Genomic DNA, 26,583 nt, shown 5'->3' with positions numbered 1-26,583 from the left:
CGGGGGCATCGCTGGGAGCAGAGCCGGATCAGTTCTGGGAATGGGGGAGCACAGGGGGGATCAGCCCCGGGAATGGGGGAGCAGAGCGGGGATCAGTTCTGGAATGGGGGAGCAGAGCGGGGATCAGTTCTGGGAATGGGGGAGCAGAGCCGGGGATCAGTTCTGGGAATGGGGGAGCAGAGCGGGGGATCAGTTCTGGGAATGGGGGAGCAGAGCGGGATCAGTTCTGGGAATGGGGGAGCAGAGCAGGGATCAGTTCTGGAATGGTGGAGCAGAGCAGGTCAGGATCAGTTCTGGGAATGGGGGAGCAGAGCGGGGATCAGTTCTGGGAATGGGGGATCAGAGCAGGGATCAGTTCTGGGAGATGGGGGGAGCAGAGCCGGGATCAGCCCCGGGAATGGGGGATCAGAACCGGGATCAGCCCCGGAATTGGGAACGTGCTGAGGAGATGCGCTCGTGCTCGCTATCGATATCGTTATCGCTGTTGTTTTGATTGTCCTTATCGCTGCCGTCATCGCTGCCGTTATCAGCACGGCGCCCCCGCGTCACGAGGGCGACAGAGCCTGGCTGGCAGCGCCCCGAAGCCGCTCCTCGGGTTTGTGCCCGATTGGCGTCACCCGATCGCCTCCAAAAGCAAAGGGAGAGGCGGGAAGGGGGGCTCGGAGCGAGGGGGGCCGCGGGAGCCCAAAGAGCGGCAGCGTGCCAGCACCGCCGGTGTCACCCGGCACCGGGGCACGGCGACATCGGCGTCACCGCGCACGGGCAGGGAGCGCTGGGGACTGGGGAGAAGGGAGCCGGCTCGGCGCTGGGTTTGTGTGGCAGCAGGGAGGCGTGGGGGACAGCTCTGGCTACTCTGTGCTGTGCACATCTGCACACATCTGCACACATCTGCACACATCTGCACACATCTGCACCGTGAGCTGCAAACCTCCGTGCCCCTGTAAACCCCGAACAGCTGTGTGAAAAAACGCCAATCGCTTGGGTTTTAAAAGTTTTTTAAAGTTTTACAATAATAAAAGGGTTATAAAAATAGTAATACAATTAGAGCAATAAAAATTGTGAGTCAGGACAATTACAAAGGCAATAAAAAGCAAAGAATTCCCGACGTCCGGGTGCTCTCGGGCACTTAAGCCACGACAAGCATCCCTTGTGGACAAAGGAATAACCTTAAAGCAGTAGCCTGTTGCATATGCAAAACACTTCATGATTATGCATATATTTTATTTAAAACAAGGAATTCGTCTGGTACTTGTCCAAAAAGTTTCTGTTAATCCCCAGGCGCCTTTGAGTCTAAGTCAGGCTTGAAGAAGTGTCGTTTCTGTTGGTAAGGAAAGCCATAAATTCCTCTCCTCTGGAAGATTTAGGGGGTTTCTGTAATTGTTATCCTTGTGCGAAGAATTCCTTGATTATCCCATCTCTTTCTTGAGCTAGTTAAAAAAACATCTTACATAGTATAGTTCCTATTTTAACATTGTGTTATAACCTAAAAAATACATTCAACACACCACTTGAGAGAATTAATACAGCACAACTTTCCAACATTACACATGTAATATTCATTGTAACTACTGCGTAAAGCCAATCATAAAATATGCATTTTTCACACTTACATAGTACACATCTTACATGTATCGTTTCTATTTTAACATTGTGTTATAACCTAAAAATACGTTCAACACACCACTTGAGAGAACTAATACAGCACAACTTTCCAACATTACACGTGTAATATTCATTGTAACTACTGCGTAAAGCCAATCACAAAATGCGCATTTTTCACAACCTGCATCTGTCCCCAGCGCCCGGCCCTGCCCTCCAGCCCTGCCCCCGCACGCCAGAGCCGCCGCGCGCCATCGGCCGCCGGGCCCCGCACCCGTGGTACCTATCTCCCCATCCCTCCCCTCTCTCTCTCTCCATCCCTCTCCTCTTCTCCTCATCTCTCCATCCCGTCCTCTCTCTCTCCATCTCTCCACTTCCCCTCTCCCATTTCCCTTCCCCTTCCCCTCCGTCCCCTCCCGGCGCCTGCGCGCGGCGCGCGTCCGGGCGGATCCGGCGGAAGCGCCGGGAAGGTTCCGGGGGCCGCGATGGCTCCGGACCCCTGGTGAGCGCCGGGCGGGCCGGGCCGGGGCTGCGGCCCGGGCCGGGGCTGCGGGCCCGGGGCCTTGCGGGCCGGGGGCTGCCGGGCCGGGGCTGCGGGCCGGGGCTGCGGGCCGGGCCGGGGGGCTGCGGGGCCGGGGGCTGCGGGGCCGGGGCTGCGGGCCGGGGGCTGCGGGCCGGGGCCCGGGGCTGCGGGGCCGGGAGCGGGGGCTGCGGGCCGGGGCTGCGGGCCGGGGGCTGCGAGCCGGGAGCGGCCCTGCCGGGGCTGCGGAGCCTCCGGAACCGGCACGGGCGGGAGCGGGGCCGGGCGCTGCGGGGGCGGGGGGGTGGCGTGCCTTCTCCAAAGCCCATCCCGGTGTGTGTGTGTGTGTTTGGGGTGCTGTGCATCCCCTTCCCGGAGCTGTTCCCAAAATCCATCCCTTCCCGGGGTCCTTTTCACCAAAAATCCATCCCGGGTGTGTGTGTGTGTGTTTGGGGGTGGCTGTGCATCCCCTTCCCCGGGGCTTTTCCCAAAATCCATCCCTTCCCGGGGGTCCTTTCCCAAAGCCCATCCCAGGCTTTGGGGGTGTTGTGCCTTCCCCCTCCCGAGGCTTCCCACCGGGTGGGTCCCATCAGATCCCCAGCCGATCCCATCAGATCCCACCCCGGTCCCATCCCATCCCTCCGCGATCCCGTGAGGTCCCAGCCGTTCCTGACGGCTCTCCCAGCCCATCCCCGGTCGATCCCGGTCGATCCCGGTCGATCCCAGCCCCGGGCTCAGCCGCTCCGTCCCCGCAGGCTGCCGCTGCTGCTCGCCGCCGCTCGCCCAGCTCGCCCAGGACATCGCCGAGAAAGCTGCAGGAGCGGAGCCGCTGCCAGCGGAGCGGGGAGAGCTCGGCCAAGGTAACCCGGGGCCCGGCGGGGGCTGGGGCTGCGCTTGGTGTGCGCAGGGCGGAAATTCCCCGAGGATATGGGGCCGAATTCCCGGGGATATGGAGCGGAATTCCCGGGATATCGGGCGGAGGTTCCCGGGATATATGGAGCGGAATTCCCGGGATATGGGGCGGAGAGTTCCCGGGATATGGGGGCGGAATTCCCTGGATATGGGGGCGGAATTCCTGGGGGGTGGCGGGGGAGGAATTCCCGGGATTATGGGGGCCGAATTTCCCGGGGGTGTGGGGCGGAATTCCCAGGGGTGAGGGGCGGAATTCCCGAGATATGGGGCAGAAATTCCCGGGGGTGCGGGGCCGGAGTTCCCCGGGATATGGAGCGGAATTCCTGAGATGTGAGGGTGGGCGGAATTCCCGTGATATGGGGCGGAGTTCCTGGGAGTGATGCGGGGCGGAATTCCTGGGATATGGGGCCGAATTCCCAGGGTATGAGGCGGAATTCCGAGGGGATGCGGGGGCGGGGGGGAGGAGCGGATCGGGGCCGGGGCTGTGTCGCTGCCCGGTGCCCCGCAGGGGAGGGGCTGTGCTCCAGCGCCAGATGCCCGTCCCGTAAGGGGGGAACGAGAAGGGGAATTTGGGAATGCCCCAGGCGGCTCCGCAGCGGCACGACAGAGGGTTCGGGGTTCAGCAGCCGTGAGGAGTCCCTGCTGCTGCTCCAGGGAGGAGCTGTGGCCGTGCTGGGCACGCCCCGCTGCCCGCTCCGGGCTGTCCCTGCCGGGATGGGGCTGTCCCAGAGGCTCAGGGATGATGGGATGGAGCTGTCCCAGAGGCTCAGGGATGTTGGGATGGAGCTGTCCCAGAGGCTCAGGGGATGTTGGGATGGAGCTGTCTCAGAGGCTCAGGGGATGTTGGGATGGAGCTGTCCCAGAGGCTCAGGGATGATGGGATGGAGCTGTCTCAGAGGCTCAGGGATGTTGGGATGGAGCTATCCCGGAGGCTCAGGGATGCTGGGGATGGAGCTGTCCCAGAGGCTCAGGGATGTTGGGATGGAGCTATCCCGGAGGCTCAGGGATGTTGGGATGGAGCTATCCTGGAGGCTCAGGGATGCTGGGATGGAGCTGTCCCAGAGGCTCAGGGATGCTGGGATGCTGGGGATGGAGCTGTCCCAGAGGCTCAGGGATGCTCAGCAGCTGCTCTGTGCCCTCTCTCTGTGAACAGGGAGCAGATGTTCCTCCCCCAGGGCTGGCTCCTGCCTTCCTGCAGTGCCTGCAGATCAGAGGAATCGGAATCTTGCAGCCTCATTTTAGCTGCATTTCTAACAGAATATAAGCCCAGAGTTAAGCAGGAATGAGAAGCAGCAGTTGGAGCTTACCCAGGAATGTTGTGTCCTCCACGTTTTCACACTTCCCGTGTAAGAAATAAAATAAAGTTAAGGTTTTTCAGGAGGCTGCTTTCCCTGGGGATCCCAGCCTCGCCCTTTCCTGCAGGAGCAGCTTTGAGTCCTTACCTGCTCCCTTGGCTGTGTTCAGATGAAAATTGCTCTCAGCCCTTGAGCTGGTCATTTATAAGAATTGGCATAATTAAAAATGCAGTGCTTTTTCTCCCCCCTCTCTATATCAGAGGCTGTAATGCAGTGCCTGATCACTGGATCTGCTGGGCCACTTCGCTTTGCTGAGAGGTGTTCAAATCAAATGTCATTTTTGAAATGTTTCCTTGGAAGAAATTCTGAGGAAGAGTGTGTAGGCTGTGCACAATAATCAGTGCTGCTGAATGGCTGCCTCACTTCTCAGCAGGAGTTGAGAAGGGGTCTCAGAAACGCCAAATAAGTGGGATTTGGGAGGGAGCAGTATTTTCTCTGGCTTTGGAGTGTTTGGAGGTGCAGGTTACATTCCTGCTTTCAGGATGGTGAAGTATCAGAATTGCACAGATACACCTCAACAACACAGGAACCAGTAAAAAGCTTGCTGCTCAGTCTGTCTGTATTTTATAGAGGGCAAAGTTCTCTCCTGCCATCAGTGCCACCTCTGAGGAGCCCCAAACCCCGGGGGAACGTGGGGTTGGTGCTGTTTGGAGCCTTTTCTGGGGCTGGAAACTCTCCGGGGTTGTGTTTATGGAAACATTGCACGGGTGACTGACTTCTCCATAAAATCATTTGTCCCCTGCCCTGTGTTTTCCAGCTTCCTTTAATCCATTAACAGGTAGAGAGGAAATATTTGGCAGGGTTTGATTCTACTCTAAACAAGGTTCCAACAAGGAGAGAGGTGTTTTCATAACAGAAACGCCTGTTGAGAAACCCACGGCTGAGCAGTCGCGTGTCCTGCGCCTCCTGAGTGCTGTAATGCAGGGAAAATGTCTCTTGTGCAGTACTCGGCCTTTTAGGGAGAGACGTAAACAGGGTTTTATTTTTGTAGTATTTTGCAATTAGCACAGCTGACAAACTTCTTGCTTGTTGCTGAGCCAAAAATAGAGCACAAAATCTAAAATGGAAAAATAAACTGTGAGGAAAGATTAGAATCCAGCACTTACCATCCGTGAACTCTGCTCTATTAAGCTATTAATAAAATTTCCTTTCTTTCCTTTCCTTTCCTTTCCTTTCCTCTTCCTTGTTCCTTTCCCTTTCCTTTCTTCCTTTTCCTTTCCTTTCCTTCTTCCTTTCCTTTCCTTTCCTTTCCTTTCCTTTCCTTTCCTTTCCTTTCCTTTCCTTTCTCTTTTCCTTTCCTTTCCTTTTTCCTTTCCTTTCCTTTCCTTTCCTTTCCTTTCCCTTTCCTTTCCTTTCCTTTCCTTTCCTTCTTTCCTTCCTTTCCTTTCCTTTTTTTCTTCCCTAGTTTTCTGTACAGGAGGGGAAATCTGTTCTCTCACTGCAGTTTCTGGCCAGGTGGCTGCATTTGGTGACTTTTTTGGCCCTGTCACCTTTGTGCTCTGTTGCTGTTCTGGGTCAGTCAAATGCAGCGTTCTCCACCCGCAGCTGAGAACAAACGAAATTAATTACCTTTAATTACCCGATTGCAGAGCTGGAGGCCAGCAGAGGCTTCAGCACTCCCAGGATCTCTGATCCCCGTGCTGGTTTGGGTCTGCTGCCGTTGGGTGCTTTGGTGCAGAGGTGGATTTTGGCTGCCTCAGCCTGGGTGCACCTGCTCTCTGCTGGGTCTGGGGGTGTTTGAGGGCCAAGCCCTGAGAGGTTCAGTCTCCCGAGGCTCTCCTGCTCCAGCCTGAGCACGCAGGCAGGCTCTGGCAGCACTGCCCCTGCTGCTGCCTCTGGGTCTCCAGGAGAGCAGAGTGAGAGCAGATTTTCCTCTCTGCTCCCAGTTCCCCGCGGAGCAGCTGGGGTTGCTGCCCCTTGTAAGCCACGGCTTGTAAACAAGAGGCACTGCAAGTCTTAATTAGGACGACTTGCATTGTTAATTGCAGTTAGATTGGGTTTTTCTGCATAACTGGAAACTAAAAGAAATAACATCTGAGGAGGAAAAGCTCAGAGGGTAATGTGAGTTTGAGTTGGGAAAGGGTGGGGGGGAAGCAGGAGGGTTCCTGCAAGCCTGGGGTTTGCTTGCAGCAGGGAAGAATGACTGAATTACATTTTTACTGGGAACAGACACGTCTGGGGCTTGGGCAGGTCAGTGGTGAGAAAGGACTGGGAGTGCTGGGTGCTGCTGAGAAGGGAAATGGAGCAATCTGGATTTCTTTGGGCTCTGAAGTTTCAAATCTGGAGCAGTTCTGTGCAGGGAATGTGTGAACCTGTAGCAACCTTTGCTCTGATCCTGGTAGCTGGGAAAGAAACCCAGTGGCAAAAGAAGCTGGCGCCTGTATTTTTATTGAAGATCAGAGGAAAAAGCTGGAAATTTATCTGGAAAATATTAAAACACACTGAAATGTTTTGCCCATATAAAGAAGTGTTTTTATAAAGACTTGAAAGACAGCTTTCCATATTCATCAGCACTAATGCCTCAGAGCTGTGTTTGTGAAACCATTGCATTGTTTTGTAAGCAGTGCCTCCTGCCTCTGAACAGGCTCTCTGGGGCTGTAGTGGAGCCCTTCACACCTGTGCAAAAGTTGAATATATATAAATATATATATATGCAATGTTTGTATGAAATGTCATGCAAATCTGACAGAGCAGGCCAGTGACAACCTCTGTGTTCCCCCAGGTCAACGTGGCCATCAGGTCCTCGCTGCAGAGCCTCAGGGAGAAGATTGAGCAGCTGAGGGAGCAGCTGCTGCGGGCGGTGTCCACACGGCAGATGTATCCAATGAAACCTGCAGGGAAAGTCCAAACCCCACAGTTCCAATCAAGATTTGTAGGGACGGTATGTTTGTTACAGCGCTGGGCTCATGTGGGGATCATCCCCTTCAAAGGACATGCGTGCCCCTGAGGACTCCTGATCCCTTTTTATTACCCTTAACTAATTTACATATGCATAGAATTTTGCAATAAGTTCATGCATATTCATTATGCTGATTTTGCATTACAGTTAGATTACACTTGTAGCCAGTTTTTTATCAGAAAGTACAGAAAGAACTCCTGAGTCACTCTGCCCTGTCTGTTTCAGGGTCCAAGGAGTCTCTCTCATCTCTTATCTCTTCAGCTGGGAAATTCACATTCTTTCTCCTCAGCTGGAGCAGTTTCACTAGTGCTGCAGTTACCAGACTAAACAGCGTATTTTACTATTGCTAGCAAGCTCAAAGCAGCACATTTCACCCAAATCCAAATGGATTTCTACCCTGTGAAATCTTCACTCTGTCTCACTGTGAACAGCAGCCCTGCCCCTCTGGGCTGTGGGGCACGCTGCAAAACGTGCTGTCACCCCGCTCGGGGTGTTCCCCTCAGTCCCTCTGCAGGACACTTGCTCACCAGACCTTTCTCTGTGCTGCTGGCTGTTCTTTTCAGGGGGTGCTGGCTCTGGCCACCTCTGTGTCACCATCCTTGCCAGGAGGGGCTGAGAGGAGCTGAGCGAGGTGTCTGAGGCACCTCGGAGCTGCCCTGTGCTGGGCAGGCAAGGTCACTTGGCCAGCACTGAACTGGCCAGGTGGATTTTCTCTTGGCGTTTTCTCTTGGCCAGGCCTTGCTAAAAGGAAGGAGGAAGCTTTGTTCAGGCTGGCTTTGACTGACTTAAGAAATAACAGCCCTGCAGCTGCAGATTGGTCAAAATGCTGCAGAATACACCTTGGGAAGAAATCAGAGATCTTCTGCTCGGAGTGTTACCCCATGGCTAGACTGGGAGATGCTGGAAGAGTCAGGTTAAGGAGTCACAGGGATGCCCATCTCCCTGAAGGTCCCCAGGAGCAGTCTGGTTTGAGGTTTGAGTGTTTCCTTTCAGCCTAGCACAGCAGGAACCCCTCCTGAGCCCTGAGCCTGCGTGCTGTGCTGGTGGCCAGCGCTGGAGCTGCCCTGCCCAGTGGGTGCCTGGGCAGGCAGATGCTGCTGCTGTGGCAGAAAACACACACAAACCAGTTCAGCCAGTGCTGAACCCACTCAGCAGTGCCTGGGAGAGAGTTAAAGCCCTTAGGGTGTCACCAAGGTTAATTTGGAACAGCCCCCCTGTGGAAGCCAGAGCTCTCCAGAGGCACTGGGTGAAGTTTCCTCTGCTCACCAGTGGCTCTCAGGTGCTCTGCTCAGGAATTGCAAGTGGAGACACAAGCTCAAAGGAGAATTTAGGTTTTTCTGTGATCACCTGGCTGGGAGCTGCTCCCCTGGTCGGTGTGAGGAGCCTCCAGTGAAGTGAGATGAGAAATACCCTGCTGATTTTAAAGGCTCTCCTGCTTGGCTGCCCTGCTGGTGACTGTAATTTGGAGCTCTGTGAAGAAATCTCATCCTTCCCTGAGCTTAACCTGTGCACTGCTGTTACACTGTCAGTGTTAGAGAGCGACAAATAAACAAAAATGACTTTGCTTGGATTTTGGAGGGGAAATTATATTCTTACTGCAAATTTGGCAGTAAATGTCCTTCCAGTTCTCTAATTACTTTAGATGATGACATAAAGATCATTCTGTGGCCACTGCATGAAACCTTTTGTTTCACGTATGTAAAGATCAGAAACACATCTAGAAAACAGCAGGTTTCATTCAGGAAAATGTGACCAATCCTCTTAGATCTTGGAGCCTTTTCTTTGAGTTAAAATTGTTAATTTTGATGATCAGGAAGTCTGATTTATATTAAGAATGTATAACAGTATTGTTTTATATTCTTTAATATATTTTAAATATATATAAATATTATATATTAATTTTTATATATTATATAAATAGAAAAATATATTACATATGAATATATTATATATTAAAATGTTATATATTTTATATTATATAAATATTATATATCAATTTTTATATATTATATAAATATATAAAATATATTATCTAGAAATATATTAAAATGTTATGTCTTTTATATTATATAAATATTATATATTTATATATATTCTATAAATATATAAAATATATTATCTAGAAATATATTAAAATGTTATGTATTTTATATTATATATAATATTTAAATAGTATATATAAATTTTATATATTAAATATATATAAGTATAGGTGAATATAAAAATATATATGTATTAAATATATATAAATATTAAAATATTAAATATTTTATATATATATATTAAGAATGTATAACAGTATAAACGTATTATTTTATTCAATGTAATGAAAGCTTTCTGAGCTTGGTCCTTAACCCAGAGCCATCAGCACACAGCTGGAGGGGGACAGGAGGCAGAATTTGGTGGACGAGCTCCTGACACGGCACAGACAGCTGGAGGCATCCTACAGGAATGAAGGCCCCGAGGCAGATGTGAGCAGGTATGGCACTGTCCCCTGAATGCCAAGGGGTCTGGGGTACCTCTGAGGGGAGCACTGAGCTCATCCCCCCTGCACCTACCAAAGGGAGGGGCACGTGCTTGGGACTGATGTGGTTTTGTCAGTGACAGCACGTTCCTGCTGCCTGCACAGGCTGGACAGAGGTAAAGGAATAAAGCAGGGATTTATGAAAAGGCCTCAAAGGACACACCTTGGGCAGCACAAGAGCCCAGCCAGGGCTGCACCCAAGGTGGACTCAGAGTCACGAGTTCTCACACTTTTATGAGTTCTGCTCCATTTCCACACTGGGGTTCACTGCCCAATTCCAGCTCCAGGTGATGCAGTCCCACCCTCCCAGGCTGCTCTCCTCCATTCCCTGCTGTTTGCACTTTTTGGGGCTGGAGCTGCAGCGCTGTCCTTGGTTGTGGGGCTGGGAAAGGATTGTTGTGTGTGCCTGAGCTGTGAGGAGAGCTGGCTGACACTTCATGTGGAGTTCAGAGTTATTTCCCAGTGCAGTGCAGAGCCTGGGAAATCTGAAAGCTCAAACTGAAGGCATCACCTGTGCATGGTGGCTTTTGGGCACTGGTTTTGGTGACACTCAGAGTTCAGCTGATGGTTTCCTGCATCCCTGTGTGTATTTATGTTTGCTGAGGGTCTCTTCAGTGAGGTGGGGAGGGGAGGGGTTGGATCAGTGCTTGTGTTCTCTGGTGTGTTTGTTACACCTGTGCTGCCCAGAGCAGCTGGGGCTGCCCCTGGATCCCTGGAATGTCCAAGGCCAGCCTGGACAGGGCTGGGAGCAGCCTGGGACAGTGGGAACTGTCCCTGCCATGGCAGGGGTGGCACTGGGTGGGCTTTGAGGTCCCTTCCAGCCCAGCCCATTCTTTGACATGTGATTGTGGTTTGTTTGTCATCCTTACGTATCCAGACATCAGAGCAGCACCTGCTGCAGGTGATAAACCTCCAGAGGGGGCTGGAACCCAAACAGTTGTTCCAGGTTTGGATTCTCCAGAGCTCAGTGCAGCTCCTGTTGTTGGGTTGGCTCTTAAATCTATCCCTGAGTCACCCAAAACGGTGAGCAGGCAAAATGTGGGACTGTGGTGTGGGAGAGCTCTTGTGTGAGCAGTCCCTGAGCTGCCGTGGCCTTTGTGGCCATCCCTGCCGTGGCCTTTGTGGCCATCCCTGCTGGCAGGGCAGTGTTGGCAAGATTCTGCTTCAGGGATTCAGCCTTGGGTTGCCCCAGCCAGAAGGTGTCGAGGGAAACAGGAGGAAAATACCAAAATCCCTTGATAATTTCAGGCCCCATTAGAAACTATCAGGGAATCCAGTATTTTCCAGTAGAAGATAACATCAGAGAGAGTGTTTATTTGCTGGTGTTGCAAGGCTTGATGTTTCACAGTTCTCTTTTAACTTCTTTTATTAAAAATGGATAAAACTATGCCAAATATTCCATCTGGTGAACTCCCACCCCTTGCAATTGTCCCTGTGGGTCTGGTTTTCAGGGGTGCAGGCAGACACAGCTCAGGGCCTGAAGCTTGTGCCTGGAAATCCAACTTTGCTCTCCTGCCTGAGCCTGGGCTGTGTGTGGGTCTGTGGGGAAGGGGCTTGGAAAGAGCTTGGAGGGATCTTGGAAGGAACCTGGGGGGATCTTAGAAGGAATTTGGAAGGACTTTGGAGGGGGCTCGGGAGGATCTCAGAAGAATCCTGGCGGGATCCTGGCAGGAGCTGGTGTCAGGCACGGAGCCCCCAGGCTCTGTAGGGCTCAGCTGCCGTTCCCAGCCTGGGGTCCCTCTGAAATCCTCGCAGACCCTGGCCCAGCTTTGGGATTCCGGAGGTGGCAGAGCCCCCCTGGAATGTGCCTGGAGCTGACACTCAGCTTTCCCCTGCATTAGAACAATCAGCACCTGGGGTTTGATGGGGCTGAGCAGTGACACTTGCCTGGCTTGTGCTGCTTTTCCATATCTAATCCAGGCCTGAAGTGACAGCCCACGGTGCCCAGGCCCTGCTCTTGGCAGCAGCCCTTCCTTTCATTAACCTTCCTGCACCACTGATCACATATTTATTGTCCAGGGCCTGGGGCTGGGAGGTTTGCCCTGGAATTAAGCTGCTTCACGTCTGGTCACCGCTCAGGGAGTTTCACATCCTGTGAAAGCTGCTCTGAAGCTGTTTCTGGCCTTCAGGGCTGTGCTTTAATGCTCTCAGGGCTGATGCCAAGTGACAACTGCTGCAGGACGCTCCGTGGCTGGGGACAGCCTTCCTGCCCCTTCCAGCCCTAATGAAGGTGCCACTGGAATTCTGCAGGGAAAGGCTGGGCTGTGTGCGAGCCTCCCCTCGAGCAGGGCCAGTTCCATTTCCTTTAATGGGCTTTTCGTGACAATTCCAGTGTCTTCTGCCCCTTTTTCTCCTTGGGAGGATCCGTGCAGGTTGTTAGAGCAGGGGCTGGAATGGGGTGGAATTGCCAGGGTTTCACTCCATCCCAAAGGCAGGGCTGGGGAGAGCAGCCAGGAGCGGTGACTTCCTGGGTGTCACATGTCAAACTTCTGGAGTATTTAAACATTTGTGGAGCCACGGGAATGGGAATATTCCCACTCCTGTCTGACCAGGTCTCAGACTGGAGAAGTCCATGTCAGTCACCAGAGGATCAATAAATGACCTGCCCTTCCTTGGTGCCTCTTGGGATTCCCCAAAAACAGAGACAACTTCTGGTGCCTGTGGGACACAAAGCACCTTCAGGAAGAGGCACCCCGGGTACGTTTTGGAAGAGTCTATATTCATTTTTCTCTTCAGTGTGGGTCACCATCTTTCCTGGTTGAACCCTTTCCTGACAGATGGAAGGGCTTTCAGCCTGGATCCAAACAGGAATTTTGCCTAATGCCAAACAGGCTTCAGCCCATCAGTGCCCAGCTTCAGGTGCCAAATGCCTTTGGGAATCTGGCTGTTGTTTGTGGGGGGCAAATAAGAAAAGAAGGAAATGAGATCAAACGAGAGTTGTTCAGGTGCCTCTGAAAGGCCCTCCAGGTGTCCTTCCTCCCTCCCAGTTCTGCTGGAGCCTCCTGGCTGCAGCTGCAGCATCCTGAGCTGGGATGGGGATGGGAAGAGAGGGAATTGTCCATCCAGGAGAACACCTGAGTCCCAGGATCAGATCTAGGGCTGGGCTGGGGCTCTCCAGGGTTCAAGGGCCTTTGGCTGTGTGGTCAGGGTTGGCCAACACCCTCCTCAGTGCAGCTCCCAGTCCCTGAAGCAGTGGGAGCAGAGACCCCAGCCACAGGGAAATGGTGTCAGGAGCAACATGGGATTTCCTGGAACAGGGGAACAGCAGCTCTTGTGCTGCTGGGGCTGGAAATCCTCTGCCAGCTGCAGGGAGTGCTGGAGGCTTCCCATCAGGAGAGGTTCTTGTGAGGAGATCTCCACCTGGGGTGGTGCCTGGAGGGGACTTGGAAGTGCCTGTGCTCGTGTGACCTCTCAGGGGTTTTTGGAGAGATAGAGAAGGTTCCTATTTTGTGTGTTAAAATTATATTTGTTTCATTTATTAGCTCGGAACTTCCTAAAGATACAGAGTGAGTGGGGCTCTCACTCTGTAAGTGAGAGAATGCCCCAGTCCTGCAGCTGCCCTGTGGAGAGTGACCTGGGAAGCCAGGCTGGGGTGCCCTGGGTGCTTCAAAGAGCCCCTCTGTAGTTCAGGGAATGTTCAAGTGATCATCCACCCAATTGTCATATGACCCAGGTTTTGTTTAAGACTCAGTCTTGCTGATCACTCTTGTAAAGCCCTAAGCCTTGATGTGTGGCCTTGGCCTAAAGTAAGTGCTGGTTGAGTAATCTAAGTTGCTTGGGAGGTGTTCTAAGAATTATCAGTGAAACAATAAGACAAGCCCTCCCTTGTTAGGCAGTGACAGAGCTCCCTGATTTTAAACCCCATCACCTTTTATGCTCGAGCACATTGCTGAGCCTTGTAATTAGTTAAATCTGCTCCCATCATCAAAAGCCATCCCCACACTCCAGTGCCCTGTGAGGCTCCCAAGGTTTGCCTGATTAACTTGGCGGAGGCCGTGGGTGGCTAATTGGATAAGCTTTAATCTTCACACCAGCCGGGCGAGGCGGGCAGGAGCAGAGGCAGGGGGAAGGCAGTTACCAAACATGTCACAAAGATTAGTCTAACGAGCAGACCACTTGTCACGACCCAGCCTCCAAGAAGGGGGCAGAGCACTGGTGGGAGGGAGAGGGACACAACCGCAAATTATTTCAGATTTGCTTGCCCTGGCTGTTTCTTACCAGGGAGTTGTGCTCGTTTTAGCAAACAGAGAGCTTTATGTTCCCTTTGCTTTAGTTAAACAGCTCTGGCAGATGCTGTTGCCCTGGGTTTTGTGTCCTCCTAATTGAAGTGAATTGGGTGAGCTGCAGTGCTGTTTCCATCTTTAGCAGTGTAATGCTTGTCCTGTTCACAAACCTGGTGCTGGCTGTGGGACTGGGAGATAAAAGAGCATTTTTAATCCCCAGAGCAGGGAGGGAGGCTGGCTGCTGTGGAAAACTGCACTCCAGGTGTGTGTCAGCTCATCTAATCAAGCCTGATTGCCAGCCATAAATACATGGAAATTTAATGGAGGTGCAGGGCTGGAATGCAGAAGAATCCCAGCTCCTCTCTGGTGCTGCCCTTGGCACCCAGCAGGGCTGGCTCTGCTTTGGAGCTCAGCATCACTGGGGTGCTTGGGGGAGATGGTGAGATTTATAGAAACTGCTTTGGAGCCACTTTCATTAAAAAAAAGAGTCTTTCTATTATTTCTTTCTATTATTTTTTCCTATTATTTTTCCTATATTAATTTTTCTATTAATTTTTCTATTAATTTTCTATTAATTTTCTATTAATTTTTCCTATTACTTTTTCCATTCTTTTTCTATTGTTTTTCCTAAATTTTTCATATTTTTCTAATTTTTCTATTATTTTTCTATTAATTATTTTTTCTATTATTTTTCTATTATTTTTCTATTATTTTTCTATTATTTTTCTATTATTTTTCTATTATTTTTCTATTCTTTTTTTCTATTCTTTTTTTCTATTCTTTTTTTCTATTCTTTTTTTCTATTCTTTTTTTCTTTTTTTTCTATTCTTTTTTTCTATTCTTTTTTTCTATTCTTTTTTTTCTATTCTTTTTTTCCATTCTTTTTCTATTGTTTTTCCTAAATTTTCCTAAATTTTCCTAAATTTTCCTAAATTTTCCTAAATTTTTCTATTATTTTTCTATTATTTTTCTATTATTTTTCTATTCTTTTTTCTATTCTTTTTTCTATTTTCTTTTTTTTCTATTTTCTTTTTTTCTATTTTCTTTTTTTCTATTTTCTTTTCTTTCTATTTTCTTTTCTTTCTATTCTCTTTTTTTTTCTATTCTCTTTTTTTTTCTATTCTCTTTTTTTTTCTATTCTCTTTTTTTTTCTATTCTCTTTTTTTTTCTATTCTCTTTTTTTTTCTATTCTCTTTTTTTTCCATTCTTTTTTTTTTCCTATTCTTTTTCCTTTCCTATTCATTTTTTCCTGGTTTTCATTCTGATTTGCCGTGAGCTGGCGCGCCGTGCCCGCGCTCCCGTGGCCGCGGAGAGGAGCTGCAGGCTCTGCTCGGGGCTGCTTTTCCAGCACTGCTGCTCCATCCCACGGCCAGGAGATGTCCCCAGCTGCCCGCGGCTCCTCAGGAGCTGCGCCCGGGCTCGGGCTCTGCTGGGACAGCCCGCGGTGCCCGCAGCGCCCCGAGCCCTCCTGCCCCGCTCTCCTTGTGCACAGTGGCCTCCTGCCCCGGGGCTTTGGCCACCGAGGGATGGCCAGCGATGTGGGCAGCATCAGAGCATCTCCTGGGCAGCAGCTCCACTAAAAACTCAATTAAAAACAACTGCGGCGTTCTAATTTAGGTCTTGGTGTGACTAAAATCAGTGAGACCTTGAACCCTCTCTGGTTTTGGGTTGTTTGGGGAAGAGCAGGGAGAAGGTAACGTGGGAATGAAATCCAGAGTTTAAAGCAGAAAGCAAAAGCTCCAACTTGTGAACATCTGTGGGGGAAGCAGCCTTAGCATGCCTCCCCCCAAAGCTGAGCTGGAGTTTTGGGTTCAGGGGACTCTCAGCCTCTTGTGAGGTTTGTCTTGTAGGAGAAACCAGTGAAGAGCTGGAAGGCAGAAACCAGAAATCTGGTATTGAGGAAATATTTGAGTGGGGCTTCATTTTACTGCTTGGATTTATGTGCTCTGGACATGGAAATCTTGTTTTCTGTGGTCACCAGGGAAGTGTCTGTAATGTGAACAATCTCAAGTCATAACTCTTTGGAAAGAAAACCCATTATTTAATTACTCTTTCATTTGGGAGTGTGTGTTCCTGGCTTCTCGTTCGGGTTGATGCCAGACTAGGAAATGCAGGAAGGGAGCTGTGTCCATGTAAAGTTCTTAAAAGTCAGGAATGTTCCTGGTCAGGTTTGGTCAGGATTGCAGGGAATTAAATCTCATCTGATTTGCATCTCTGTTAACAAGTGGATCCTTTTACTGTTTGAGGCTGTAGCAGTGTTTTTATGAGCTTGTGCTTTGATCGTGTGGCAAATCCAGGAATAATGTGTATTCCCAGGAACGCTGTGTGTTCCTCATGCAAACAACACTTTATATGGGTATTTTACACCACCTGTTTATCCCTGTAAGGTGAATTCTGTCCTTCCTTGCCCCTTCCAGCCTGTGAGATGGATTTGTTCTTGGGCTCTGCTCTTGGCTGGTTCCTCCTGGGGTCGCACAGAGCCCCAGGGAGTGCTCAGCCCTGGCTGCTGCTGTGTGCCAGGGCCAGAGCACACGGCCAGGGCGGTGGGAGTCGCTCACTGGGGCTCTTTTCAGATCCAGCCTCATGGCAGGAGGGGCCAAACGAGGCATCACCAACCCCTGGCTCTTGGAGGAACCGGAGGAGACCAGAGGACTCGGCTTTGATGAGCTCAGGCAGCAGCAGAGAAGGATCATTGAAGGTACAAGAGCCTTTCTGGTTGTTTTGAGCATCTCTGGGACTCTGAGAGGAGCTTTTCTTTGAACCTCAATACCCCAGCCTGTGCTGAAGTGTTATTCTTTACAGATGTCAAGCACAGCAGCTGCAGGCAGCTGCTTTCTGTACCTGCAGGAGCAGCATTGTTCTTACCTGGATGCAACTTCTTAAATGAAATTGTGGATTTTTTTTTTTTTTTTTTTCCTTGTTTTTGCCCATATTCATGGTTTTGGTGTGCAGTGTGCTCACATAACTGCACTGAGTGCAGGGGTCCTGCTGGGTGCATTAAAGGTCTAGCTGAACTGGGACGAGGTAAGAATTAAATCATCCAAAAAGGGTGCTCGGATTTTGGCCCTCTGCACCCGTCAGGAGTCTCTGACTTCGGCAGTGCTGGGAAGGCTCAGCCTGAGGAGGTCAGGTGGTCGATGAGGTCATTTCCAGGCAATTCCAGTACTGGAAGTGATGCAATGAAATCAGTCTCCAGAAAAAGCCTGCTTCACCCTGCCTGGGAACAACTCGTGTGCAGCTCAGGAGAATGTCCGGACGGCCCGGGAGGGACCTCAGCTGCGCTTTTAATTGCACTGTAGCTAATTAAATGAGGCTGTTGAAGTGGAGGGCGTCCTGGCCATCACTGCTGTGCCCTGGGCACTGACCCTCTGCAGCTCCTCCTGTGCCCCCCTGGCAGCTGTGGGCAGGGAGAGCTGCCCATTGTGGCTGCAGGGCCCAGGGGATGTGGTTCTTCACCCAGGAGCTCTGGGAGCACGCCACACTGGCACTGCCCTCGTCCCCTCAGCTCTCCCCCACCCTCTGTGTCCTCTCGCAGCTTTGAAAATCTCTCTGAATTCTTTGGTGTTTGCATCACCTGTTTTCTTTTATTCATGTTAAAAGTTGCTTGGAAAATTTAAAAAGGCTAATCTGGAGCTCGCTGTGTGTGTGCCAGAAAATCCCCTGCATTTATGATTGAGTAACAGCTAAATGTTAAATTCTTGGATTTTTTTTTTTTTTGGATCCTCAGCAAAATGACCCAGCCAGAGCTGAGAAATTATTTATCCATCATTCACATTATTTCAAGAGTACTGTTGCCATAAGGATTAATTTTCATGTTGTGTTCATGTGTTTTTCTTAATACATTTTAGCCCTTTAAGCACAGAGTAGATTTTTTTTTTCCTTCACTTCTACCTATTTTATGTAGCCTGGCATTTCAGCAACTTCTTGAAGTAATTTAATATATTTTCCTGGTGCAGAACAAGATGCTGGACTCGATGCTCTTTCTTCAATCATATCCAGGCAAAAACAAATGGGGCAGGAAATTGGGAATGAGCTGGATGAGCAGAACGGTAAGGACAAGATTTTGCCTCACTTTTCTTTAAGACTGGGATTTGTTTTTTCCTCTCCTCACACAACTGCTCCTTCTGCCCACAGAGCAAGCAGCTGACACTGCAGGTTTGTGTTCAAGCAATGCAGATTCTGCCCATTCATCACCTGGTTTTATTGTGCCTCTCTCCATTCCCTGTGGGCTGTGTCCCTGTAGAGCACTTGGGATGTTTCCCCCAGCCTGACTTTTGAACAAAGGGATTGGTGATTGCTGCTCCAAAGCACAGAATTCACTCTGTTCTCCATCTTCTGCCTTCTTCCCTTTTATGACAGTTTTTATGTGTTGCAGGGCTTCACTTGAGCATTCTCACTCTGTGCCTTTCCTGATGAACTGAATGGAAAAGTCTTGAGCCAGCGATTAAAGGAGAAGCATTGCATTGTGTGCTGCAAGTGACTGGGTTTGGGAGGCTTTGTGGCAGTGAGTGGAGCTCAGATGAAGTGCAATAGTGACCCAGGAGAGCTCCTAGCTCCTTTCAGAGAGGCCAGTGGAATTGCTCTCCTGCAGTGATAAATAAATCTGCTTTGTTACTCACCTCATAGTGCCCGTGGCATGAGCTGGCCCTGGCAGAGCAGATCCTCCAGTGCTCCTGACTTTTCCATCTGGAGTAGGCCAGTGAGAGCCCTGGGCTTCTCCCCCTGGCAGAGTCTGCACCCCTGTGCTTCACCCCTGGGCAGGGCAGTGCCCTTTGCCTCGCTGACAACCCCTGCAGGATCAGTCTGTGTCTCACAAACGGGACAGACCCTGCCTGGGTGCAGATTTGGGATTTGTTATCTGTCTGTATCATACAAGCAAAAAGCAAGAGAGAAAGAAACAACAACATCCATGCAAACACAGGTCAGAGACAGGATGGCAGCCCATGCAAAGCCTTTTCCTACATATTCTCTGAACCAACAGCATAAAAGAAAAGGTGTAAAGTCATTATACTCTAACCAATAAGGAAAGGAGCCACGTGGGTTTAACATTAACAAAAGGACTTCTGTGAACCTCAAACAACACACAATAATTCATTATTTAAGATTGAAACTTTTTCTGTCTTTGCAAAGCATATATCTAGGACTTTTCACATCTTGAACTATCAGTAAGTTCTTGTTCTTTCTTGTTCCTTATGATAAATATAAATGTATTCACTTGGTTCTTAGCTTCCCATGAGAAGGTTTTGACATTTCCCAGCTTTTCTTAGCTTTATGTCTGCTTTCTGGGGCCTTTTTGCACTTTCTGAAGTGTTTTACCTTTTTATATTCCTACAACAACTCCGAGACCTAACCCTGAGACCAGCTTCTTCCCGGGGTGGGATCTTCCCTTTGCCTCTCTCTGTGGGTTTGCTCGGAGTGAGGGGTTCCCAAATCCCCATCAGTGCCAGGAGGTGCTGCAGGGAGCTCTGTTCTGCAGCCCAGGGAAGCAGGAGGATGGATTCCTCCTGTTTGCCACGGCTAGACCCAGGAGGGATGGGAAATGCCTAGGATATGTCTTTGTTTATTAATCTTAGGGTTGTTAAGGAAGGGTTTGTGCAGCTGGGAGAGACTATGCTTAGTGCTCTTGTCATATTTGGATCCTCTGCCTCATGTGAGGAAAGACATTTTCAATCAGAGGTCTCCTCTCATAGGTTTCTTTATTAATCGTTGCTTTAAAAGTTATATTAATTGCTTTTTTTTTTTTTTTTTGCTCTAAATAGGAAACAGGTGGGAAGCATGAGCATGTTTATGGACTCTCTGTGAAACTTTGGTTTCTCCTCAGGAAAATACACAATCTGTGTCCCATTTCTCTGTTGGGGGTTGGGGATGCTTCCCCAAATTCTTATGTTTTTGGGACCCTGAAAGTTCTGTGTTTCGTGCCACTGCGTTTTTGCCAGACTTCTGGCAACGAGACCTTGCAATATCTGTGAAATGGAGTGTATTTAACCCTTCTTTTTACAAATACTGCAGAGAGTGCTGCTGTTGTTTGCCTTGCAGACAGTTACAAAGCCTTGAGCAGATTGCTGTGTGTTCGTGGGGGCTCTGCCTTGAGCTAGAGGCAGCTGTTCCCCCAGAGAGGGGAGCTGTGCTGGGTGCTGGGAGCAGGGAGTGCTGAGCACTGTGTGCTGCCCAGAGCCCCTGTCCCAGCACAGACCTGCCAGCCGTGCTGGAAGTGTCCTCGGGAGGAGCCCAAGCTGTCCAGAGGAGTGCCCAGAGGTGGGGGCAGATCACTCAGCACTTGGCTCCATCCCTGCCAGGCAAGTGGAACTCCCGTGTTTCCGCTGGCTTGATGCAATCCCCTTTTTTTTTTTTTTTTGGGCTTTTTTGGCAGATATGGGGGGGATAAGGTCAGACATTTTGTTGCCACTGGCACCCTGGAAAAGCTGAAGCCCTTAGCAATATTTTCCAGGGGCTGTTTTCCCTGTGCACATCTTACTTCATGCCCTGTGCTTAACCATGAGCAGACTTTGCTCAGGCTCTCTGCCAAGCTCGTGTCACTGCTGCTCGCTCAGGTTGATGAGGATAACTGCCCTGTAATTTCCCCTTCCCTGGAATCCCTTTCCTTCCTGGTGCTGAGTGATAATGGCATCGTCTGGATTGTGGGGAGGCAGGGGAAGTTCATCTTCATTAAGTGCTGCTTCAACATTTCTCTTTCCTCCAGTCAGACTTTCCATCAAAGAGCTCCTTTCTGTGGGAAGCTTCACTTCCACTTCCCTGGCTGCTGGGGATGTTCCCACCTTCTGCAGCTCAGGAGGTGCCTGGAGCTTGTCCTGCTGTTAAAATAAAACCTGGCTTAATTCAGAAGTAGCTGATAATGTGCATTAATGGATGAGGCTTTAGGGAGCCGGGGACTGGTTTTCCAGACTCGTTCCTCAGGTCTGCTCTTTCCATTCCAAGGAGCTCCAGCTCTCCGGAGGTGTTTGCACTTCCCAGCTCTCCGAGGTGGCCAGGGGCCTTTTCCCCCGAGTGCCAGCTGGTGTAGCTGTGCGTTTGCAGATGCACCAGGACCAGGGATTAATTGTGCAGAGCTTGCTCCTCACATGCAAATTCCTTTGTGTTTGTTAAATGACTGCAAAGCGATTAAACCGGCCTTGGGGAGGGAGGTGTCTGCTGGGCTGAGGGGCTGGAGCTGTGTCCCAGGGCATCCCTGGGGTCTGCTGGCAGCTGTGCCCGTGGGAAGGTCCTGTCCATGGACCCAGGTGCCACCAGGTGCCACCAGCCTGGCTGGGTGGCTTTGCACCCATCTCTGTCCTGGAAGAGCCCGTTCCCCCCAGGGCACAGCTGGGATGGCCATGGCTGAGCCCCATCCTTGGCTCCCACTGTGCAGCATCCAGGATTTAGTGGGGGCCTCACGTGGTTCTGTACTCAGGTTTTCACTGTAGCCCCGTCCTGCAATTTTATGGCTCTGCTTAAAGCTTTGCAAACCTCCCGAGCTGGGCATTTTGCACTGATGAGCAAAGTAGAAGCAGGGTACCAGGAGACATTGTTTTTTTTCCAGCCTCAGGAGTCTGCTAGCAGTGGGGATTAGCAGAAGAATTTTCCCATCATTAGCTCCAAATTTGGCCCCAGAAAACTTTCTGTAATCCTTTCATCTGTTCCATGAAAAAAAATAAAAAAAGAAAGAAAATAGTGTAAATGGCCTCTGGCCCTGGTGATGAGGCAATCTAATCTAGTGCAATAATTGTGGAAGAATGCTTTCAGAAATTGTGAATGCTGTTTGTTTTACCCTTATAGAGATGTTGTTTTCTCATTGTGACATGCTTGCATGAGAATGGAGTACTCTGGGATGGATGGTAAATATTGGGAGCTTGCAAAACTCGCCCTCTTTGGCATTTTTCCCTGTCAGTGTCATTTCTTTGCTCTGTTGAGGAGGGGTTCTTTTGCTTCCGGCTCCTCTGAACTTTAGAGCAGAGCATAAATAAGTTCACGAACAGATAAGCTGCAAAATCAGCCCCTTTATGTCCTTTTCCTGGTTAGGAGAGTGCTGCACCCAGTCAGGATGTTCTTCACCAGAACGGGTCGTTTCAAGCCAACCATCTCTCATAATAATCCTTTAATTATGTGGTTATGTAAGGGTTCTGAATTTCCTGTCAAAATCAAGTTTCTGAAAGCCAGCAGAAATGGTGGCATTATGTTTTTGTTTGCAATGGCTTTGCAAAGCAAGGTTGCAGTGTCACCTCTGGTCACAGTGGGTGGCACGAGATCCTCCAGGGGGACTGGGCTCAGCCTGGCCCTGGTCTGAGAATTTTGTTACCCTGATGCTGCCACCAAGGTGCTTGAGGCTGGAGCCCTGCTCTGGCTGCTCTGTACACACCTAGAGAAAGGGAAAGGGGAAGGAAGCATTCAGGAAAGGGAGAGGAAACATCCCTGGTGCTGCAAAGACTAATTGGGAATCATTCTTTGCAGGATTCCCCTCTCCCAGGGCAGTGCTCAGCTCCTGCTGCAGCCAGCCCAGCCAGGATGTGGGCAGTAAAGGGCTTCTCCTAAAGGTTATTTACGTGGCCATTGCAAAATCCAGAGGTGGCTTCACATTTCTGTTTATTAAGAGCATTTTTGCTGTAGTACAAACTGATTAGCACTGTGTATGGGCTGTGCTTGAGTTATGAGCCTCAGAGCAGTGGGCTGGGGATGCATTGCATCATTGTTAGGATTAGCCTGTAAATCAGAAATGATTAAAGATTGAATTTTTAGAGATGTTCATCATCTTGTCTAAACAATATCTGCTTTCATCCTATGGAGTCCCAGCCCTGCCTGCTGTGACCCCCTTGGAGATGGCTCCAGTCCTGCTTGGTGGGCTCTGGAGGTGTTCAGCATTCCCTGGGAAGGGCTGAGCACCAGCAGGTTCAGCTTGGCTACAAACCTCCATGGAGGAGCATATGTTTTTAATATTCAGATTTAAAATAACCATCCCTAGCCCGAGTGACCTCAGACCATGCAGATAGATTTTAATTTTGCTTCCTGAGCTTATTGTATGGAATAGAAACAACTTCAGTGTTACTGGGGCACGGCTCTGTCTTTATTGCACATTGTTTAAGTGGATTTAACCCTTCCTGGGGGAAAAATGAACTTTGCTTTTTTGCCTTGCGTGGTCTGAGTAGTGCAATACTTAGGCTGGGTGTGAGCACTGAGAAGCTGGGAAGTGGCAAACCTGAGCTGACACGCCACTTCTTGGGTGTATTTTTAGTCCTAAAACACTTGCACTCTGCTTTCTGCAGGTCTTGCCTCATTTTTTGCACGGGGCTCGAGCTCTTCTGGGGTTCAGCTGTGCATGTGTGGTGACAAGAACTGGTTGCAAGGTCCCTGCCTCGTTCCTTCCAGGTGTGGGGAAACGTTCAGAGAGTGAGGCCAGCCTTGTGAGAGGGCTTGTGGCAGCAGCAGCAGCAGGTAAATGTTGCCTCAGAGCATAAAGCTGTGCGTGCTGCTGCCCAGGAGCTGGGGTGAGGGGGTTTAACCCACCCCAGCTGAGCTCCCCAGGGGTGCTTGGCACCCCAGGCTGGGCTGCAGTGAGCCATGGAGTGCCTGGGCTGGCAGGGGAGCTCTGGGCATCACCTGGGCCATCCCAGGAGGGACTGGGGATGTGGAATCATTTCCTTGTGAAAAACCTCTCACATCTCTGAGTCCAGCTGTAAACCTGACACTGCCAAGTCCACCACGCAGCCGTGTCCTGAAATATATCAAAATATATTAAATGCTGCTTGGAAAGGTGGATAAGGTTTGGTTTGCATGTGGTTTTAAAAAAGAGACCTTCAAACTCTCTTTTATTTTATCCAAAATAAACCTTAACTATTAGTTTTCCTATTTTCTGTCTGAGCTGGGATAGTAGTGTCTCATCTCCCAAGGAAGCTGTCAAAATCAAAATACACTCAGAGCTGCTGTCAGGAGGGCCATGGTGGGGAGAACTGTGAGGGAGCTTTAGCTCCAGAGCAGAGCTGGAGTTGTGTGCAGTCCATGAGGAACACAGCCTCGTGCTGGGTGATGAGGATAAAACAAATTATTTGGTATCTGTCAAGGAAGTAACCCTGCCTGTGCTGCCTGCTGGGTGATGGAAACCAAGGTTACACTGAATTTGCATTGCTTTGAGAAAGGTATCTACACAAAAGAAAAAAAAAGTATTTACAGTGTTTCCTAACCTTTTAAGTAGGAGACTTTGCTGCTTCAGTCTTTCCAGTGTTTATTTTTCTGTGAAATTTCCTGGTATTCTTAAAAGGAACGTGGAAAAAGCAGGGAAGGCAGTGCAGAATGGATCTGTCTCCCAGCCTGGCTCAGCAGCCAGATGGGAACCTGCACAGGGGGCTCTGGAGCTCAGGCTCAGGGTAATTCCAGCAGTGTTGGATGATTGGAGCAGCCTGAGGAGGTGTGAGGTGTCCTGCCATGGCTTCACAGAGGGCTGCTGACAGCACGGGGAGGAACAGGGAGCAATCATCCCTGAGCAGCCTCTCAGGCTCTGCTGGGCTGGGTTTTATCCTTGTGCTGCCTGTCAGGCTCTGCTGGGCTGGGTTTCCATCCCTGAGCTGCCTGTCAGGCTCTGCTGGGCTGAGTTTTATCCCTGTGCAGCCTGTCAGGCTCTGCTGGGCTGAGTTTTATCCCTGTGCTGCCTGTCAGGCTCTGCTGGGCTGGGTTCTCATCCCTGAGCAGCCTGTCAGGCTCTGCTGGGCTGGGTTCTAGCCCTGTGCAGCCTCTCAGGCTCTGCTGGGCTGGGTTTTATCCTTGTGCTGCCTGTCAGGCTCTGCTGGGCTGGGTTCTCATCCCTGAGCAGCCTGTCAGGCTCTGCTGGGCTGGATTTCCATCCCTTAGGAGCTTGTCAGGCTCTGCTGGGCTGGGTTCTCATCCCTGAGCAGCCTGTCAGGCTCTGCTGGGCTGGGTTCTCATCCCTGAGCAGCCTGTCAGGCTCTGCTGGGCTGGGTTTTATCCTTGTGCTGCCTGTCAGGCTCTGTTGGGCTGGATTTCCATCCCTGAGCAGCCTGTCAGGCTCTGCTGGGCTGGGTTTCCATCCCTGAGCAGCCTGTCAGGCTCTGCTGGGCTGGATTTCCATCCCTGAGCAGCCTGTCAGGCTCTGCTGGGCTGGATTTCCATCCCTGTGCAGCCTCTCAGGCTCTGCTGGGCTGGGTTTCCATCCCTGAGCTGCCTGTCAGGCTCTGCTGGGCTGAGTTTTATCCCTGTGCAGCCTGTCAGGCTCTGCTGGGCTGGGTTCTAGCCCTGTGCAGCCTCTCAGGCTCTGCTGGGCTGGGTTTTATCCTTGTGCTGCCTGTCAGGCTCTGCTGGGCTGGGTTCTCATCCCTGAGCAGCCTGTCAGGCTCTGCTGGGCTGGATTTCCATCCCTATGCAGCCTGTCAGGCTCTGCTGGGCTGGGTTCTCATCCCTGAGCTGCCTGTCAGGCTCTGCTGGGCTGGGTTTCCATCCCTGAGCAGCCTCTCAGGCTCTGCTGGGCTGGGTTTTATCCCTGAGCTGCCTGTCAGGCTCTGCTGGGCTGGGTTTTATCCTTGCGCTGCCTGTCAGGCTCTGCTGGGCTGGGTTCTCATCCCTGTGCAGCCTCTCAGGCTCTGCTGGGCTGAGTTTTATCCCTGTGCAGCCTGTCAGGCTCTGCTGGGCTGAGTTTTATCCCTGTGCAGCCTGTCAGGCTCTGCTGGGCTGGGTTTCCATCCCTGTGCAGCCTGTCAGGCTCTGCTGGGCTGGGTTCTCATCCCTGAGCAGCCTGTCAGGCTCTGCTGGGCTGAGTTTTATCCCTGTGCAGCCTGTCAGGCTCTGCTGGGCTGGATTTCCATCCCTGAGCTGCCTGTCAGGCTCTGCTGGGCTGGGTTTTATCCCTGTGCAGCCTGTCAGGCTCTGCTGGGCTGGGTTTTATCCCTGTGCAGCCTGTCAGGCTCTGCTGGGCTGGATTTCCATCCCTGAGCAGCCTGTCAGGCTCTGCTGGGCTGGGTTAGCCATGCAGTCCCATCCTTCTTGTTTTTCTCTCTCCAGCCCACATTGTTTGTGCTCTTGGGCCTGAGATTGGGATCATTTGTCCTTGGTGCCCAGCTGGAGCAGGAATTGTTTTGTCTCACCATCCCTCATGTGAAGCTCAGACCCACACACTGAAGCAGCTCAGAACCTGAAAAATGGAAAAGCCAGACCTTTAGTCATCGTTTTAAGCAGCTGAAAATAGGGGAGCAGCCAAGGGCTCAGCAGTGGCCGTGCTGCAGAGCCTGTGGGTGCATTTTGCTGCTGTCATGGCAGAGGGGATGCAGGGAGTGCAGAGGTTGCAGGGGATGCAGAAGATGCAAAGAGTGCAGGGGACACAGAGGAAGCAGGGGATGCAGAAGATGCAGGGGATGCAGAGGACACAGAAGAAGCAGGGGGTCCAGGGGATGCAGAGGACACAGGGGATGCAGGGGATGCAGAGAGTGCAGGGGATGCAGGGGGTGCAGGGGATGCAGGGGACACAGGACACAGGGGTTGCAGGGGACACAGGGGGTGCAGGGGACACAGGACACAGGGGATGCAGAGAATGCAGGGGATGCAGAGAATGCAGGGGA

General features: G+C 50.7%; 1 protein-coding gene across 1 annotated transcript in view; it reads left to right on the top strand.

Annotated features, from left to right (window-relative positions):
- The first annotated feature begins 2,084 nt into the window (after positions 1–2,084).
- Positions 2,085–26,583, top strand: part of STX8 (syntaxin 8) — a 92,000-nt gene continuing 67,501 nt past the window's right edge. Inside the window, 8 exon segments of the mRNA XM_053995069.1 lie at positions 2,085–2,101; positions 2,875–2,902; positions 2,904–2,927; positions 2,929–2,979; positions 7,109–7,203; positions 9,654–9,764; positions 16,606–16,730; positions 17,989–18,081. Of these exon segments, the coding sequence (XP_053851044.1) occupies positions 2,085–2,101; positions 2,875–2,902; positions 2,904–2,927; positions 2,929–2,979; positions 7,109–7,203; positions 9,654–9,764; positions 16,606–16,730; positions 17,989–18,081 (544 nt within the window).

This window comes from Vidua macroura, chromosome 19 (genome assembly GCF_024509145.1).
Source record: "Vidua macroura isolate BioBank_ID:100142 chromosome 19, ASM2450914v1, whole genome shotgun sequence".
Taxonomy (NCBI): Eukaryota; Metazoa; Chordata; class Aves; order Passeriformes; family Viduidae; genus Vidua; species Vidua macroura.
Note: the sequence above shows the minus strand (reverse complement) of the source record. Positions and strands in the feature narration are given on the sequence as shown.